At 48.5% G+C, this 18,542-nt stretch overlaps 1 protein-coding gene across 4 annotated transcripts in view; it reads left to right on the top strand.

Annotated features, from left to right (window-relative positions):
• Positions 1–18,542, top strand: part of FGF13 (fibroblast growth factor 13) — a 464,387-nt gene that overhangs the window by 17,699 nt on the left and 428,146 nt on the right. For 2 of the 4 annotated variants that reach the window (XM_032475827.1, XM_032475823.1), the window contains exons 1-2: positions 4,364–4,512; positions 5,677–5,895. In XM_032475827.1, coding sequence (XP_032331718.1) covers positions 5,847–5,895 — 49 coding nt within the window. In that variant the 5' untranslated portion in view covers positions 4,364–4,512; positions 5,677–5,846. Of the gene's footprint in view, positions 1–4,363; positions 4,513–4,869; positions 5,004–5,676; positions 5,896–18,542 lie in introns of those variants that run through there. The other 2 variants (XM_032475824.1, XM_032475825.1) reach the window with 2 other exon arrangements.

Raw genomic sequence — 18,542 nt, 5'->3', positions numbered from 1 at the left:
TATAGAAGAACAAGGAACGGAGTTGACTTGGTCCAAAAGTGATTCTGGGATTCTCATTTCAGTTACCTACTGCTGTGTGTAACAAATCACCCCTCCCAAACTGAATTGCTTAAAGCAACCATTTTGCTTACAATTCTGTGGGTTGGGGATTTGGACACGGTGCCACAAAGATGGCTCTTTTCTGCTTGGTGAATTCTGCAGCCTCGCAGCTGAATGGCTGGGAGCTGGCTGGGATAGCTTGACGGGGGTCACATGTCCGGAGCTTCATTCCTGCTGTCAGCTGGGTTCCTCGGTTCTGCACGCAGTCTCTCCACAGAGCCTCCTTATGCTTCTTCACAACATGGGTGTCAAGGTATCTGCCTTCTTATGAGGAGGCTGGCTTCCCCCAGAAAGAGCAGAGCTGCCCAGTCTCCTAAAGTTTGGCTGGGAGTTGACACAGCATCACTTCGGCCATATCCTTTTGGTAACCACAAGTTATAAGGCCAGCCTGGATTCAGGAGGACATGACCTCTAGAGGGTGGAGTGACATATGCATGAAGGATTAGGAGAAACTGTCGGTCACTGTTCCAGTTACTATTTCTGCATAGCTTATCACCCTAAAGTGAGTGTGGCAGCTAAAAGCAACCATTTAATTTTGCTCATAGTGTTATGTATGGATCAGGGGTTTGAGAAGGGCGCCACTGAAAAGTTCTCCACTGTGAGGTGTCTCACAAGGTGGCAGTCAGTTGTCACCTGGGGCTGTAGTCATTTGGCGATTTGACTGGGCTAGACATCCAAGATGGCTCTCTTGCTTGGCTGGCGGTCAACGCTGGCTGTCGTCTGGGAGCTCAGGTAGCACTGGAAGCTGAAGAGCCTAGATGTGACCTCTCCACCATGGTGGTCTCAGGGCACGCTGACTTCATGCCGGGTGGCTGGCTCTCCCTGGAGCAAGCATCCTAAGAGGGCCAGGCAGAAGCTGCATGGCCTTCTGTAACCTAGCCTGAAATGAATAGAGCATTGCTCCCGCCATACCCTATAGACTGAAGCGGCGGCCAGCCACCCAGAATCAAGGGGACTAGGCCTAATGCTCACCTCGCAATGGCCGTGTCACGCTCACATCTTTGTAGATGATTTTACCCAGCGCTTATGTCACACAGATTCAGTTCACACCTGATTCTGATAGAAAGCCATCGTAAATCATGACGCCGATAAACACTGTAGGCTTTGAATCAGAAATGGATCCTTTCAGGGCGCTAGCATTTGGATCTCAAAATTCAGATTGCCAAGATAGGAACTTAAAAATTAAAGTTACTTCCAACTCCCAGACTTGGCCCACCGGGCCCTTCTTTATCTCGAGTACCCCGGCTGGAAGTGTAGCTTTTGCCAGGCTGCCTCCTTCTGAACCAGCTTCCTCTGTGAAGTGTTTTCACAAAGGAAAAACACATTTGGTCCAGTGAGAAGCCATCTTGTCACTGAACCGTCTAATTTGGTGGTTCCTGATGACAACGGCTCTGCACTCAGCCAGTCCAAATCTGCCAGGAAAAAGCCCTAAGTGTATCTGTACTCCGTGGCCCCACTCACCCTCACTTTACCCTCCAGCACAGACAATGGAACCGCATGGCATCTTGCCCAGAAGCATTGCTCAGAGCTGCTGGAGGATGAGCAAATGTGGAATCCAGAGGCTGGTGTCTTGAGGCATCTGGGGACTGGCATGAAATAGACACCAGGGAGATGGTAGGGCCAAGAGGATGAGACTTTCAGGACCTTTTCCACTTTTCTGCCGAAGACTCAAGCCTCGGCTCTTTCCTTCAGAAAACAACCTGGCCCTCTTTAGAGGCATGACCATGTGGCCTTTTGTTTTAAAATATTGCTTTAGTTCCAGGACTGAGTTACTTGACTACACATGGTCACCCCTGTATCCCATTTTGTAGCCGGTATATGGAGTTCTCTCTCATAGAAGGGGCAGAGACCGGACAGATGGTACCATTTGACCATAGTGACAAAGCAGACAGGAGAGAAGGGATTAGAGGGTGCAAACTGCTAGACTGAAAGTGAAGGAACTTCTACCTCTGTGGGACGGGGCAGAAGAAGTACCACAGACTCAGCTCAGGCTTTATTGAGATGCTTCAAGACTGAGTCTGTCTGGCGGTGGGGAAACGAACACCCTCTGAATGCCCTCACACAGATGTCCAATCTTCTTGCCAATCATCCCAAAATACCAAGGAGCTTGTGGGCTGGATGCTGGAGCGTGCCTTTTTCTGAGCAGGTACCAACAACATTCTGTTCATATGAAACATCTCACAGGGCTTTGAGCAAGGGAAAGCCTCTACGCCTTTCACAAAAGAAGCTGCCTGTGACCTCCCCAAGCAGGGTCTTCAGAAGCTTTGTTTAGATGAAATTGCTTGTTCTGGCCCTTGAATATTCATAATCCTTGGTATCTGGCGTGAATGCCTTTATGACGTCATTGATTTGCCCCTGTGTGGACACACATCACTATATTGTTCTTGTATGAGGTGTCTGTTTTCTTTCTCTTCTGATTATTTCTTTTGCAGAATGGTTTATGGTGAAGAAAAACACTTAATTTTACTGGTTTGTGTTCATGGACAGACAGACTCCACTAATGCCCCTAAACAGACATCTCTTCAACTTGCCTCAATCATATTAACTAACCTAGGTTTAGTCATATGTTAAGTATTACTGTCCTTCCAGGAACAAGTTGAATCTGGCTTCCAGCTGGAAGTTGCCCTTGTTGGAGGTACCACTGGTGATAGGGCACGGGAGGTGGGGATGTCTTATCTGTGCAGAGAACTTCCCTGGAAATTTTAACATGTCAGGGAAGCTGAGGCACTCAGGATGGACACCATGCTTAATAACCCCCAAGACAGAGACCGACCCTTTTCCCAAAAGAGGGTCTTGTTGCTTACTGGGGTTAGGTAGACAAAGCAAATGTTATGTGTGCACAAGAGAGGAGTGCGTGCGTGCGTGCGTGTGTGTGTGTGTTTGTGCAGAGTTAAGGGAGTTTGAAAAGACTTACGGGTTTAGGATTGGCAGATAGAGCCAGTGAAAATGTGTTTCCACCTTCCTTTCTAACAGACTGATAGGAGTGAGTGTCGAGATACCATGTGGTCTAAGCAAAGAGCACTGAAGACAGACCCACCTGATTTCCTATCCTGGCTCTCCTAGTTTTTTTTTTAATCCAGGCTCTTCATTTAGCAGCGACCTGAGTGACCTCTGGGCAAGTTACCCCTCTAAGCCTCAGTCTCCTCATTTGTAAAATGCAAATAACACTTCCTAGGACGATTGTGAAGATGAAATAAGATAATGGTGCTTGGCACAGGGTAGGTGCTATATCCGTGGTAACTGACTATTATTGGGTGTAAACTGAGGACTCCTTCCCCTGTTCCCCTTCATCTTTCCTCTAAACCCACCTCAGTTTCTACCCCATTTGAATTCTGGTCATTTGAAGAGAAATTTCTTCTTTTCCAGAGTACTGATATTAATGATCTAAACTTGGGTTAGATAATCACATTGTGTCATCAACCTCCAGATTATTAGATATTATTTACAAGAAAAATAGGCCTGGAGTTCCTTCCAGACCAAGGACAGAGGCTGCAAATTGAATTTACAGGGTTGCCGACCTTTAGACCCGGGCTGGAGGCAGGGGCAGCCCACTCTCCTGGTCTTGAAAGCCACAGCAGGCTCTTGTAATTGAGTTACCGCCTGGGATTCAGTAGGACTAATCCATCTATATAATTTCTTCGCCTGGCTTAATGCCATTAAGGAAACCGAATTAAGGAGCGGGTGGAGTTGAGTGGGACTAGGGGAAACGGATTTTCTGCATGGGAGTCGCTGCCCATCTCCACCGCCCGGCTGGAGCCTGTGGTCTGATTAATGGACAGCTCTGAGGACCAGTCCTGCCAGCGGCCACCCCAGTCCCTCAGCAGAGCTCTGGGCTTCAGGGTATCCGCGCGCGGAGAAGGGCCGTCGCGGAAAGGGATTCCCAGGACGTCTCAGGGTTACCCTGTCCCCCCTTATCTTTCCCTGGCACTTTCTCCTTCCCCATCCGCCTCCTTCTTGTATGATTTCTGAGCAGTTTTCCTCCTAGTTCAAATCTTCAGGGACCTTCCCTGTTTTGTCAGTAGTGTGCCCCAGGCGACATGTCGAACCCGTCAATCCTTCTCCAGCGCTCGCTCCTAGTCCCACCTCACTCCGTTTGCCTGGGGTGGGCCATCCTGGGTGATGGGCCATCCTGGGTGGTGGGCACTCCGCGCCTAGTTTGCCAACCAGAGCGACCAGCCCTAGGAGGAGGGGCCTGCGTGCGGGGGTGGGGGTGGGGATGGGGGTGGGAGGTGGCATCCGCCGCGGTCAGTTTCACTCTCTGCCCTACTGACACCCGGATCCCAGCGCGCCCTTCTCACGGAGAACCCGGCTATCTCAACTTGGGCGGCTGGCTGGAGGCGAGGAGTCGCTGACTCCTGGACTGAGATTTCACCGCTCGGTGCAGGCACTTGCCAACAGCGGAGTCCCCAAAGTGTAGGTGGCGACCAGCGCGGGCCCGAGCAGCGCGGCGGGGAAGGCGGGCGCCGGGATCGGAGGGAGGTGACGGGGGCTGGAGGGTGGCTGGGGGCGCCAGGCTTCGATCTCGGCGGCCCACGGTGCGAGTCCGCTCCGGCGGCGCCCGCGGGCCCTGCCTGCCCCAGAGGGGGCCGGGGGACGCCCGGCCGACACGCCAGCCGGCACTCCGCTGGGCTCGCGGGGGTTCTGCCAACCCGCGGCTGACGTCGGCGCGCCCCTGCCGAGCTCTCCTTTTACTACAGCCCGCAGGCGGCTTTGTGCCGGCCCCGCCCCCGCCGGCCCCCGCCCCCCGCGAGCCCACACCTTGCCGCTTATATAGAATGCGCCGCCGCGCCGATTCGCGGCTCTCTGGGACCCGCGAGTTCTTTGGAAGGAGAGCGCGAGCGAGGGAGCGGGCGAGCTCCGAGGGGGTGTGGGTGTAGAGGGTGAGAGAGAGAGAGAGAGAGCAGGTAAGGGCCACCGGTTCTCGCTACTCCGCCCGCCAGCAATTCGGGATCCCCCTTGGGCAAAATTATAGGAACCTGAAAATTGGTTCAGCAGAAAACAAGAGGCGACCCTCCCCTCTCGCTTCGCCGGCGAGGAGCTGCGCGGCTCTGCGGTGTAACAGGCTCACACGTTGCTCATCACATGTTCAAACATTTCCCTTTCGGGGAGGCTCGTTATTTTTAAGTGAATATTTTCGTCTTTGTTTTGATTTTTTTTTAAACCTTCCTCGGGGTTTTATTTCGATGGAGTTGGCGGCCCAAAGCGGATGGGGAGAGGCGGGGGAAGCAACCCGCCGGCGCGCGGGCAGCCCACCCAGGCAACTCCCCGTGCGGCCCGCGCCGGCCCAGCGAGCGGTCAGCGCGGAGCCCCGGAAGGCCGGCGGCCGAGCCGGGGAGTCCCGGCCGCACCTCTCGGCGGCCCCCGGGGTGGCGACCGCAGCTCTCCGCGGGCGGGCGGGTGGGCAGGAGCGGCGGGCGCGGGCGCGGAGGGAGCGCCGCGCCGCTTTGTCTCTGCACTTCTGGAGCCAGGCGAGCGGCTCCTCCCGCGGCCGGCCGCTCGGGCTCGCGGCGGCTACGGCGGCGGCGGCGGCGGCGGCTCCTCCTTCACCCCTCTCCTTTCCTCCCCACTCTCTCGTAGGCAGCGGCGGCGGCGGCGGCGGCAGCGCTGGGGAAAAGCGGATTCCGCCCGGAGCAACACCGAGGGGAGCTCGCGGTCGCGACTTGCCGCCTTAAGCACTCTCCCAAGTCCCGCCCGCTCGGCGAGGACTTCCGTCTCCTGGCCGAACCTTGTCAAGCAAGCTGGGATCTATGAGTGGAAAGGTGACCAAGCCCAAAGAGGAGAAAGATGCTTCTAAGGGTAAGCCCGCCCGCTTCCCTTCCCTTGGTTGCCCTCGCACCCTCGCGTGCGCGCCGCCCTCCGGCGGCTCCCGGCCTCCCTCCCGGAGCCTAAGCCGCCTGTGACCTCTGCGACCCGGGGCGAGAAGGAGGGGGGGAGGGAAGGCGGGCCGCTGGGGTGGCGGGGGGTCTGGGTTTGCACCACTTTCCCTCCTTCCTCGTGAAACTGTCGCCCCGCGAGTGCCTCCAGCCTCTTCCACTCCCCCTCTGGACGCACCGGGGTGGCGCTGCGAGCAGACGAAGCTGCTGCAGCCCCGAGCGCCGGGAACAGCGCTGCCTGCTACCGGCCGGCTGCCCCTCCGAGCGAGTGTCTGTGTGTGCGTGAGTGTGCATATGTGTGCTGCGCGGGTGCAACACGGTGACATACTCAGGAATCTGCCCCATTAGAACCCAAGCTCGAATCCACTTGCAACACCCTCTCCCCGCCCCCAATGCAAACAAAGAGCCTGGCCGAGACGCAAAACCCCTCCCCCCACGCTCCTTTCCCCCTCACGCCCCCTACTCCCCAACTCTCTCCGTCCCCTCCCCAGAAGGCAGGAGCTTGCCACCTTCGACACGCCGCGTGCAAAAGTGAGCAATCCCGGTGCCCCGGCGCCGCCCGCGCTGCGCCTCGGCAGCGCAGCCAAGCCCCGGGAGAACAAAGGCTCTTGTCCCCTGGCCACTAGTGCCCAGAGGGAGCGGGCCTCCGCGAGAGGGAGAGAGTCCCCTCCCTCCGCTCTCGGGGGGTTAGCCCCCTTGCTCGCGGCGCCCGGCCACCGGTCCCCTGGAGAGCGCTTCTCGGCCTGGGGCCTCCCTCCGGCGGGTTGGAGAGGCGCAGCAGAGCAGGGCTCAGGCTGGGGAGAACTCAGAAGGAAGGGGCGCCCCCAGACCCCCACCAGTCCTAGCCATCGCCTTGCTGAGGACCTGGCTTGGCTCCGGAATGTAAACTGGAGATAGCATCCTTGGAGACCTTGGTGCAGAGAGAGGCACAGAGAGGGGGTGTGGTAGAGCAGTGGGGAAACCGCAGGTGCCTTAGGTGCCAGTGTCCGGAATGGCCACAGAGCAGAGCAGGCGCCGGAGTGGGCTGGACCGGCCCTGAGGGCCCCACGCACGCTTGACCGCAGCGACCCATGCCGAGTCCACGCTGCTGCAGAAGTGGGGCTGCAGTGGGGGGAGCCCCAGCTTTCGTTCCCGGGGCTCCAGTTCTTCCTTGAGCCCTGGGGCTCCTTTCCCTCCCACTGCTTTCCCCCTTCCCTTTTCTCATCTCCTCCTCGCGTCTCCCCATCTCTCCGAGCTTTCTTTCCCGGGAGATTCTAGGGCAGCGTCAGCCCTCCCCCGCGGAAAGTTGTCAAAGTCTTCAGCTCAGGGCCTTTATCCTTGTTTCTAAATGGAGCCGGTTTTCTTCCAACTAGGCGAAGCGTCGACGGGAGGCGCGAGGAGTTTGTGGGGGAGGGGGGTTAGATCTGTTGTCCGAAGGGTCAGTGTTGCCGTTGACCTGCCACAAGACTCGAGTTCAGCCCCTTCGCACCCACTCCTACCTGCTGGCGCACAGATTAACTGAAACAGTTGCCCGGAAAGTAGAACTCTTGCTATACATTTCCAGAGCTTTCCTTCTCCTTGCGAGTTTAAACAGGCATTCATTTAAGAAAAAGTGACTTCCGGGTCATTAGAAGGTTTTGTTTTCCATAGAGGGCCCGGAAAGGTAAATGGAACTTTGGTAGCATCAAATTGATCTAGGCATCTGAGAGTGTTTCAAGTTTGTTTCTGGAACTTTGGTCCCTGATTTCCATCAGGTGGTTACCTAAGGTTTAATTTCAGGCTACCTTTGGAAGGACCCTGAAACCAAATTCATTCATAGAAAGTGAGATGCTGTTTTTGGAATATACTTTGTAATTGTCCAGAACAGTAATAACAAGCCTGGAAACATTAGGACAAGTTTCTGTAACTCAATAATGAAAAATTTTACTAGGTGTATGTCCTAATATTTTCTTAAGTTGACTCACTTGTCACATTTGAAACCGAATACCTCTCTGTAGGAATTGTGTAATTAGCATTTGGAATTATGGTTGTAATTAGAATAAATTAAAGTAATTTTACAAGGCAACTTTTAAGAAGGGAGTTTACTTTCCTGAGGAGATGGGAATCTTACGGCTGCTAAGAGCCCCATTTCTGCCTTTCTGTTGGTTGTTGAATTTAGAGCATTTTCAAAATGGAATGCCTGATAGCCCTTAATATTTTACCTTTTCAAGTATGTTGTCTTATGTGACTAAATCTTAAAGACTACTTTTTATGTTAAAGATGAACGATACCAATTCTATTTATATTTTTAAGCACTAAAGTTTATTGACCATATTCATGAAGAGGTTTGGTTATTTACAAATTTCCTATGTATAAGTCACTTTTGGATTTTTTTAAGCTAAGTGACTCGAACACACTGTGGGCAACATAGGATACAGGACTGAACCTTTAATAGGTACTTTGAGTATACACAATTTTGAACAATGGTGTGACAAATGACTGAATCAAGTCAAATAATTTATTAACAGTTTGAATGAATTTCATAATCCGTTTCAAAAGCTTACTGCTCGTTTAAATTTGGCCTCGCACCCCATCAATTGGGGTTTAAGCCCACAGCCTATCATAACTGTTTGGAAGATTATCAGAGTACAGGTTCCTTGAGTTTTTAGAGCACAGGAAGTAGGTAATCAGTAAGCTGCTTTGTGATGCTTAATGAAATAGAGCTATGAGAGCATGTAAATTGCTCATTTTCTTTATAAATGACATTTTCTTCAACTCATTGAAGTTAAGACCACTGACGGACAGACAGTGAATGATCTTTTTGATAACCTTTTCAATAACATAGCCAGACAAGATAGATGGCCCTCTTTGGGAGGTGGGGATGGGAATCTTGATTTTATTTGAAACTATTAAAATGGCCTCTTGTGCAGCAAATCATCTTTCGTGTATTTATTTAGGCATTGCATAAACTTTTCAATTGGCAGATGTAAATGTAGTTTGGGGCACTCAGCTCCCGAACAGGAGGACCTATTTCCATTTTAGGGAAGAAGAAAGCATAACATTTGTTTGTTCAAGCAGATACTCGCTTAGCTTTGACTCACTCTTCTCTACCTTGTCACTTAAGATCTTTTCAGCAGTTATCTGTTGGAAAAGCACTCAGTTAAGGCTGTGTGTCTGGTTTACTGCAACTGTGTTCCTGTGGCATTCGGAAAACGTGTAGCCTGTTACAGATAAAACCCAATCGTTTGTGGATTGAGTGAAAATGCTAGCCAATTCTCGATTTCAAAATTGTCTGGGTTTGTAGCCACCTGTTTGGAGTTGCGTGTGTTTTTTTCTGGCAACCCCTTCCCTTGTGCTTAGCCAGAGAGCCATCATATCCAGGCAAGTTTCAAGGCCATGTGGGCTGTGGGTTCTCTCTGAGATGGTCAGCACTGGCGTCAGGCTGGCTTTCTCCTGGCTGCCTTGTGATGGAGGACAGTTCCATGCTTAGTCCAAGAAGCCAGCCACTTACACAGCTGTTGGCTGTAAGGGATTACGGTGCCCACGTGTAATTATGGGCATAACTCATTTTCAGCTCACTTCCTGGCCTTTTCCAATAGTATCTCTAACCATACCGAAGAAAGACAGGGCATTGTGGTCAGGCAGCCGACATATCAAGTCTTGAACCCTGAATGCCATTCCAACAGCTCTTCTTGGTCTTGGTGGATTACTGCAGTTGCTTCCGTCAAGGCTTTCTCAGGCTTGGGCCAGGCAAAGCAGGTGTTCACAGATATTTCACCCACAAGAAATCATGACTTTGGTGACCTCTTATTAAAAACTAACAGTCATAATCTCCCTATTACTCACGTAGGGACTTGTTTTTTCACCTGGTGCATAAATCATCGTGGACCAGTGTGGTTTTATGGCATGTCATAAGCCCCATATTTTCTTTTTTGCTGAAGATGGTGGTGAGTGAGGCAGTGTGGCCAGAGAGACCTCCAATCAGAAATGTTAGTCTGTTCTAGATCTCTAATCAGAAATGTGAAGTCTGTTCTCAGGGATAGGTGCAGAAGACCAGTGCACAATGGCTCCAAATCCTCTTTATTATTATTTCCAGTGTTGGGCAGCTTCTTTACTGACAGGCTGGAGCAAGTGGGGGCAATTTGGGATACGGGTTAGGGGTGCTATATCTTCTCTCTTAGTTCTGCATCTTCTAAGTCTCTCTCCAGTACAGTTCAAATCGTTAAAAAGGGGTTAGGATGCGTCCTTGGGCTGGAGAGGTGAGTGAGGTTGGAATGGGAATGGATGTTGCAGGATGGGTGAGAGGCAGAGAGTGAGCTGTGAGGTTGTGGTCCACGCCTAGGGCAGGGAAATGTATGGTGGCCTTGAGAACAGGAATCAGGGTTTGGGTGGTATACGCTGGAGGGCTGATTTGTTAGGCAGTCAGTAGGGAGACGAAATTGTTAACATCCCAGGTCTCTTTGCAGCTGTGCTGTTTTATGTTCAAATCAACTCCTCATTCTGGGAATTACAATCAACACAGACAAACCAGAATGTGTTGCAGCTCTTCAAATATATCCAATAACAGGGCTTTCTAGTGTCTGCTTCATTATGGCTTATATTTTTGGAGTTGAGAAATTTGAAAGGAATAGAAGGTAATTGCTAAGATTAAACAATTCAAGGAGGAGAAAAAGAAATCCATGAATTAAAGTATGGCGGGTGGAGGGGATCCTACATGTCTGTTACCTTCCTAAGTGTAACATGATCTTTGAAATGCGAAGATTGGGCACATAATACAGTTTTAGCAATTAGTAGAGAAGACAAATCATTGTCTACAGTCACCAATTTATATTTCCCTATCCAGAAGATCCAGAAGACATGTTAGCAGCAGGAATTTTCAGCACAGGCTGAGGAGTGGGCTTGAGGCTCGTTGTCCTGTATAGGGCGGTTCATCCTAGTCAGTCCTCACCAACTTGAAATGTAGCGTATGGATTTGTGATATACCAGTTCCACAGACTCACTTGAATCAGATTTCTGACATTTTTAAAGATGGCATTTTATCACCTTGGTGAATGCCACATCTTGATGAAATATCTCTTAGGGGTGTGGATTTCTGGGCAAATGGCACTAATTTCCTAAAGAAAGTGAAATAGTACATAGTGATCATTATGATCACCACTCCAGCCTACAGGTCTAATTTCTCCTTGAATTGGATGGCCTTCTCTAAAGCCATGTTTTCCAGGGTATTAATCCTGAAAAGAGGGGTTTTATTTTAGAAAAGAGAGAAGTTCTTGATTCTTGGGGCACAATGGAAATGTGAAGGACTGTTTTTTTAGGGATTTGGGTTTGCAATAAACATGAAGCCTACATTGCAATGACTGTAGGTTGAGATGGCTGTAAAGCTGTTCTCTTGCCCTACTCCTGCCTCTGCCCTTGTAAATTACTTTTAGCATTGATTTTCAAATGGAAATGGTCTTAGTGTCACTGGCTAATGACCTTCCCCACAGGGGAAGGGCAGAGGGTAGGAGGTGTCCTTGCTGATTCTTAACTCTGGCAACACCCTTAGCTCCTGTGGGTGTAAGGTTTAGGTTGACATTCTAGGGGGTGCATTGGGGTCCGGCTGAGCTGAGTCGTTTGCTTCGCTTGTCTGCTCTCAGCCTTCTGCAAAGACTTCATATTTCATTCCGACAATCACTGGCCCAAAGGAATTCTCAGGTATACATGCCTGTTCTTTCTGGATAGTAGGGCCTGGGAAGAAAGAAAAAATCTGGCAAAAGGCAGGCCTGGTCAGAGGCCAAATTATAAAAGAGTTAATAAAAAAACATTTGTATGAGTCCAATTTCCTCTTGTGTAATTGAAGATTATACATAGTAATGTGCACACATCTTAAGTGTGCATCTCAATGACTTTTGACAAATGTTTGCACCCACATAATCAGCACCAAAATTATGATCTAGAATATTTTCATCATCCCAGAAAGTTTTCCTGTGTTTCTTATCTTTCCCCCTTAAAAGTCAACTACTATTTTGGTTTCTATCATCATACTGTAGTTTTGCCTGTATTGAATTGACTAGAAATGGAATCACGCAGAATGCACTCTTTGTCTCTGAGACCTCGCCCTCTCTCAGGTCAGCATGTTTTCTTTCCTGGTTGACACGCCTTCTCTTTGTCTTGTCCTCAGATTTCTGGGAAGACCCCCGCCTCCACCCTGCCCCACGCTAGGGCACTCAGTAGGGTCTTGTACTGGGCAGGCTCATAAGGAGTAATTTGTTGAATGATCTAGGCCAGGTAGGGAATTCCTTTAAGCCGCGGTATGTTTTATTCATCATTTAATAACAATAACAATAATGATAGCTACTATCATTATCATTATTATAGTAGCTTCTAAATTACCAAGCACTATTTACTAGGCATGCGTTATTTTTACATACATCTCATTTAATCCACATGACAGCCAAATGAAGTAGTGATTAGTATTTATGGACTTCAGGGATGAGAAAATTGAAGTTTAGGGAGATTATGTAGCTTGTATGAGGTCACACAGCTAGTGGGTTGCAAATTACTAGCACAGTGCCTGGCATTGAACTAAGGATTGTCAGAGACAGAGCTTTAACTTTAACTCCAAGGAATTAGTGTCAATGATTGACTTTCTGACAGATAAATTGGGGAAGTCACTTCGATTGGGGTCCTAAAAATAGTTTTTCTGAGCACTTACTATATGCCAGGGATTGACGTGAAATACCTTAATGGATTCATAACAATCTATCCAAGATGGATAGACATACTACTATTATTTGCATTTGACAAAAAACTGAGTCTCAGGGGTTGAGACCAGCCTGAGGCCACTCAGCTTAAGTGGTGGAGCGAGGGTTTGAGCCAGGTTTGACCGACTTCAAATGTACCTCTTAACCGCCGTATTATACTGCCTCCCTAGGCAACACAGGCCATTCTTTTCTAATCCAGGTTTGCACAAGGACAAAATTTCCTCCTGTTTGTCAGTGTGGACATGCTCAGGGAGAGTTAGCCTATACAGGCATAATTGCTCCAGGGCTGTGATCTTTGTATGATTCAGCCTAACAGATCTCTGAACATTTCTCAAGTGGCTTTTCCATACCAGGCACTGTGCCGGGCCCCGGGCATACAGAAATGAAAGAATCCCAGTCCTACCTTAGGGGTGCCCTTTCCTTCCTCTTTGGCCTTGGACAGTTTGACTTTATACTTTCCAATGTGCATCTCCCCTCACTTGGCCATGACTGTGACTTTCAAGATGTAAGCATCTGTCAGTTTGAAAATAATGGTATTTTCTCCCAGAACTGTGTCTGGGAGCTTGTTTCACCTGTATTCAAAAGATTACACTTCCTCTTAATTCACGACTGGGTAAAACTCCCAGTTGTTTACTTTTCTCCCATTACATGGCATATGCTTTCAGTCTGTCTCTGATCAGAATCATCTGTCTCATTTCCCTTCTCTTCCCCTCTCAGTCCTACCCTCTCCTCCCTCCCTCCCTTTCTCTCTACCTCCTTTTCTGCTTTTCTGCCCCCTCCTTTTCTCATCAACAGATGTCAGTGGTTTTCATTAACTGAATGGGGTTCCTTAGGGTATGCTGGGCTCATTGGAGGATTCTCAGTTCTGGATTTTCTCCCCTGATAGCCATATTAACTTCAGTAAAAGAAATTCCCCTCCTTAAAGTGTAACTCCATGGAAGAAGCTTTTCACTACTTATTATATAACTCATTTTAAATGGAAAAATAAAGTGCGAGCTTTATTTTTCATACTGTTTATGCTGCCTTCAGTTAGATAATATTTCCAAAAATATATCTTCTTAATAGAGACACAGGCCTTGAACGAGCATATTAATTATAGTTCTCAAAGTTAGGACTCATGTAGTGTTTCTCTGTGCTGCGGAACCTACGTTTAACAGATGCAATTAACAGTGGCGGGTCTATGGCATGGTTACAGGTAAGTTTAGTAACAAATGTGAGACCCACTTCTCAGATCCCTCCAAATTAGGTAGGTTGCGTTTCTACTGCTCTTGCACTGGGGGTGAGTAAACAGATCGAGCTCTTAAAATATTTATCTTGCTGTTAAAAGTAGAAGTAAACAACCTCAAGAAGGCAGGCTGAGCGCAGATCGTGAATATGCCTATAGATATTTTCAGAATCTTCTTTCAACCAGGACTTTGAAAGTATTGTGAGCTGACCTGCTTCTTTTGCCTTTGATTCTGTGTGTGTGTGCTGCTGGCCTCTCCCCTCGGGGGCTTTTTTGAACATTAAGACTTCCGAGAGCTCTTGGTTTTGCGCGTGGTTTTCGGAGCCATTCTCGGGGAAGCGGGACCAGCACTCCTCGCAGCTCTCGTTCCCGGGAGCATTTGTTTTCCGACCATGGGAACCGGACGGGAGCGCCCAACGGGCCGGTTAACCGGTGTCCGCCAGTCGCCGCGGATCTGGCAGGCGGGTTTATTACAAACCGGTGTGCTCATGAGCCTCGTGATGCGGCGGCTGCCGAAAAAAGAAACACGGAAAAGTTGTGTCACCGAAGGTGAAAGTTGGCGAAGAACGGCTCAGCGCCGGGCATGCATGACAAAGCCGCCTGCGGCCGGCGGCGGGCTTTGCCCATCCGCTCCCCCGGGTGCCCGCGGCCCGGCCGGCTCGTGCGGGGACGCCGCGGGGAGAGCGCGGCCGGAGGCGGGGTGGGTGGGTTGGGGGGGCGCCGGCGGGGCGGGCGGCTGCGCCCGGGCGAAGGGTCCGGGCGCCCGCGGGCTGCCCAGGGCCTTGCGGTCTCGACCACCCGCGCTTTGCCGCGGCTGGGAGGCGGCGTTAAGATGGTGGCGGGGGGCGGGGCCGGAGGAAGCGTGTCCTGTCCCCCGCCTCCCCACGCCAGCCATCGAGGCGCCCTTGCTCAGGATACACCTGACCCACCCGCTGGGGCCGCTGAAAGGCAGATAACCCATCAAAGCCTTGAAGTCAGGACTTGGCCGAACACCAGGGCTTTCTGCTTTCTCTGTCTTCTGGTCGATGCTAATTCGGTTTCAGCTGTTCAGAAAACCTAGGCTGCATCTTGAGCAGACCGCTCAGGACCGTTTTGTTTTTTATTTGTCTGCTTTTATATTGTTTATGTTTCGTGGCGTCGTTTTTTTTTTTTTTCCTCATTACAAAATAATGCATGTTTACTGGGGACGATTTGGAAAATCATAAAAGCATAGGGAAGAAAATTTCTCCCAAGGGTTGTCCTCCTAGGGTAACTTTTGGAAATTTTCCTTCCAGGCTTTTTTTCTCTGAATTTTATAATACAGACATACACATCTTTAAGCGTATATGTGGGATCATGCAGTAGATACTATCACCTGCTCTTTTTTTCGCAACATGTGAGAATGTTTTTCTATGTCATTAAATAATCTTCTACGCTGTCATTTTAGCGTGGGCACTGGATGTGGATTTGGGAGTGGCAAAGGAGAGATGATGATTTTGTGCCTGTGGTTGTGACAAGTTTTTCTCTACTGCCTTGAGAGCCTTCTCATTGGGCTCCACAAACATTATTTTATAAACAAACATATGAGTATGTGCATATATAAAGATACGTATATGCATGTATGGATCTGTAAATATAAAATTAAGTGCATGTAGACAAATATGCGTGTGTCTAAATAAATACACAAATATGCTTAGAGTAAATCCTGAAAGAATACTAAACGGAATCTGGGTGGCTGGCTTGTAGAAGATGTATAGAGGATGCATATGCGTATGTATATTTATTCGTAGCTTCTATTTTCTCTACAGTGGACGTATATGATATTCACGATGTAATAAAATTAACATAAACAATATATTGCTTATGAATTGTCTTCAAATTGACTTCTCTGCTCCAGCTCCCACCATTCCTTGATCAGGAACGGTCTACCTATTGTTTCTACATTTTGCGATCCTTCATGTCCAAGCTTAACCCACATCCTCTAGGAAGCCTCTCTTCCATCCTCCCTACAGGAAATGCTTACCCCCTGCACTGGGCTTCTCCGTTGCCCATCTGGCAATGGCCATAGGCTACTCTGGATAAATCTTATGATTAACTTTTCATCTGGTTATATTTTATCTCCCCAACTAGATTTTAACCTCAAGGGCCCTTTTCACAAAAGAGGTACTCGGGAAGTGTGTTTACTTAGCCATGACACTCAGCATCCTTCCTAGGTTTCTTTAAGTTGAAACTCCAAATCATATCATAAGCTCTTAGAATGACAGCAGCAATCCATCTGAATTTAATATTGCTCATTTAGTTTGGGGTATAATTTCTACAGTCGGTCATCTTCCATGTAAAAGAGGCTGCATGCTTAGAAGCATGGATTTGAGAGACTTGTATTCACATATAAGTTCCTCTGCTTAGGAACTTAATAAGCCTCTCCATGATGGAGATAGTTATATTTATCTCCCATGTGTATTTTAAAGATAGAATGAGATAATATATGGATAATATACATAGAATTTGGTCAGTGGTGGTATTGATAATATTACTAAAATAGCGTTAGTAGTGATTTTCATATTGGTTATTCAAGTTAGAGAATTCTTATTTAACGGCTTGTTGGCTGTAGAAACAAATCTACAGATTCACACATCTGTCTGATAGTCATACTCCAATGTAATGGATTTTAGTTATTACAGTCGCTGGGGATGAGTTCCAGGACCCCCTCAGATACCAAAATCTGATGCTGACTCAACTTGTGCATGTGCTCCCAGTGTACTTTAGATCATCTCTAGATTACTTTTAAACTTAGAGCAATGTAAATGCCATGTAAGTAGTTGTAAATACAGTGTAAATGCTATGTAAATAGTTGCCTGCCTGTGGCAAATTCAAGTTTTGCTTTTTGGAACTTTCTGGAATTAAAAAAAATTCAATCCGTGGTTGATGTTGGTTGAATCCACAGATGCAGAATCTGTGGATCCAGAGCGCCTATTGAACTAATTCATGTATTAATGAATTCATCCGTTACTCAAATATTTGTTGAACCTCCTATGTGACAACAGTGAACAGAACAGATAATCATTTCTGCCTTCATAGAGCTGATATTTTGCAAGTTTACTTAGAGGAATCAGACTTTCAGTGCACAAAGCACTCTATCCCATGTTGGCGATATGTCCAGTAGTGAGTGACCTGGTGCCCATCTTAGCCATCCGGGCCCTAGCCAGTCCAAACTACCAAGGAGGGAACCTGGATGGAGTTGGGCACGGGTTATTGATCATTGGTCCGGGTTATTGATCATTGGTCCAGGGACCCTAGAGCTGAGATTCCTGCTTGGGCATCAGCATCGCCTCCCACCACGTGCATCCCCACCATGAGAATTTGATTCAGTAGATCTGAACATGGGGCTTAGGAACCCATATTGTTTATAAATCTCCTTAAGTGATTCTAATGTTCAGCCAATTAAGGGGCTTACTGCTCCTGAGCAGTGTTTCTCAAGCTTGTCGGAAGTTAACAATCACCTGTAGGATTTGTTTGAAAAAACAAAACAAAACAAAAAGAAAGGCTACCTCCTCCCCTTCATTTGCTGAATCAGAACTTTAGGAACAGAGTTTGGTAATGTGAATTGTAAACAAGCATCCGAGTGATTCTAATAATTGGGCAGGTTGGGGAAACATTGTACTAGAGACATCAGAGGGCCCCTAGAAATTAGGTGTAAATGTGTATTTTTCTGGTGATGTCATCCATATTCAACAAATTCTCAGAGGGTTCAGTACCGAAAAGAGCACTGAGGTCTGTGCCCAGCATTGTCGTCCATGAACCACCCATGTGCATTGGGTCCTCGGTTTTCCCACTGTTACGCATCTTCCATCTGCAGATGTTCTGTTTGGAAGCTTCCTTTCTCCATTTTTGCTCCTCTTTTCTCTGTTATTGACAGGCTCACCTCCATTCGGCAATCCCTGCACAGCTTTGAGAATGGCGGAGGTCAATGCTGAAATATTTTGACCCTTCTGGGGGCTGGACCTCATTGGATCTTAATGTGGGTAGGCTAAGGGCGTGGGAGTGGGACTTCTTCCATATCCCTTTGCCAGTCCCGAGCAGGCGGGCAAGGGAATTCCCATTCTTGGTACCACTTACCTGCCTGTATCTGGCAAGGGGGAGGTGGAGTGGGGAGTGTGAGGGTTGGACCAGGCCTAGGTGCACCCCTACTTTGTCTCCTCCAGGCACCAGGCTGGGTCCCTGTCGCTGGTTCACGACCAATCAAGTGCATTGACCTATTATTGCTAGTTACTTTGAGTTATAAATGGTTTTTATTTCCCCTCTGGAACTGGGGGGTTCAGTTTGTATAGAATGACCTGATTTGTATCACAAGAGCTTTTGAGACTTTGACAGATTTCATCATTTAGAAATCACAGGTTTCCCCCTCCCCCCACTGGACATAAAAGCAATCTTTGAATTTATGGAACAAAGAGCATGTCTTTAAAGGGCAATGTGCACAGAAAGGGAGGAAAGGGAAGTCAATCCATCCTCTTTCTGAGGCCACTGTCTCCAGATAAGTGACAAAACTGAACACCTTGAAAAATCTTGTATTGATTTTTAGTGCAGAGGCATCTCCCTAGGATCTGAAAAACCCGGTAGAAGATAATAAACTTGTTTCCCTGCCTTTGAGCCAGAAGTTGAGTTGCT

The sequence above is a fragment of the Camelus ferus genome, chromosome X (genome assembly GCF_009834535.1).
Source record: "Camelus ferus isolate YT-003-E chromosome X, BCGSAC_Cfer_1.0, whole genome shotgun sequence".
NCBI lineage: Eukaryota > Metazoa > Chordata > Mammalia > Artiodactyla > Camelidae > Camelus > Camelus ferus.
This window is presented reverse-complemented; position numbering and strand designations above follow the sequence as displayed.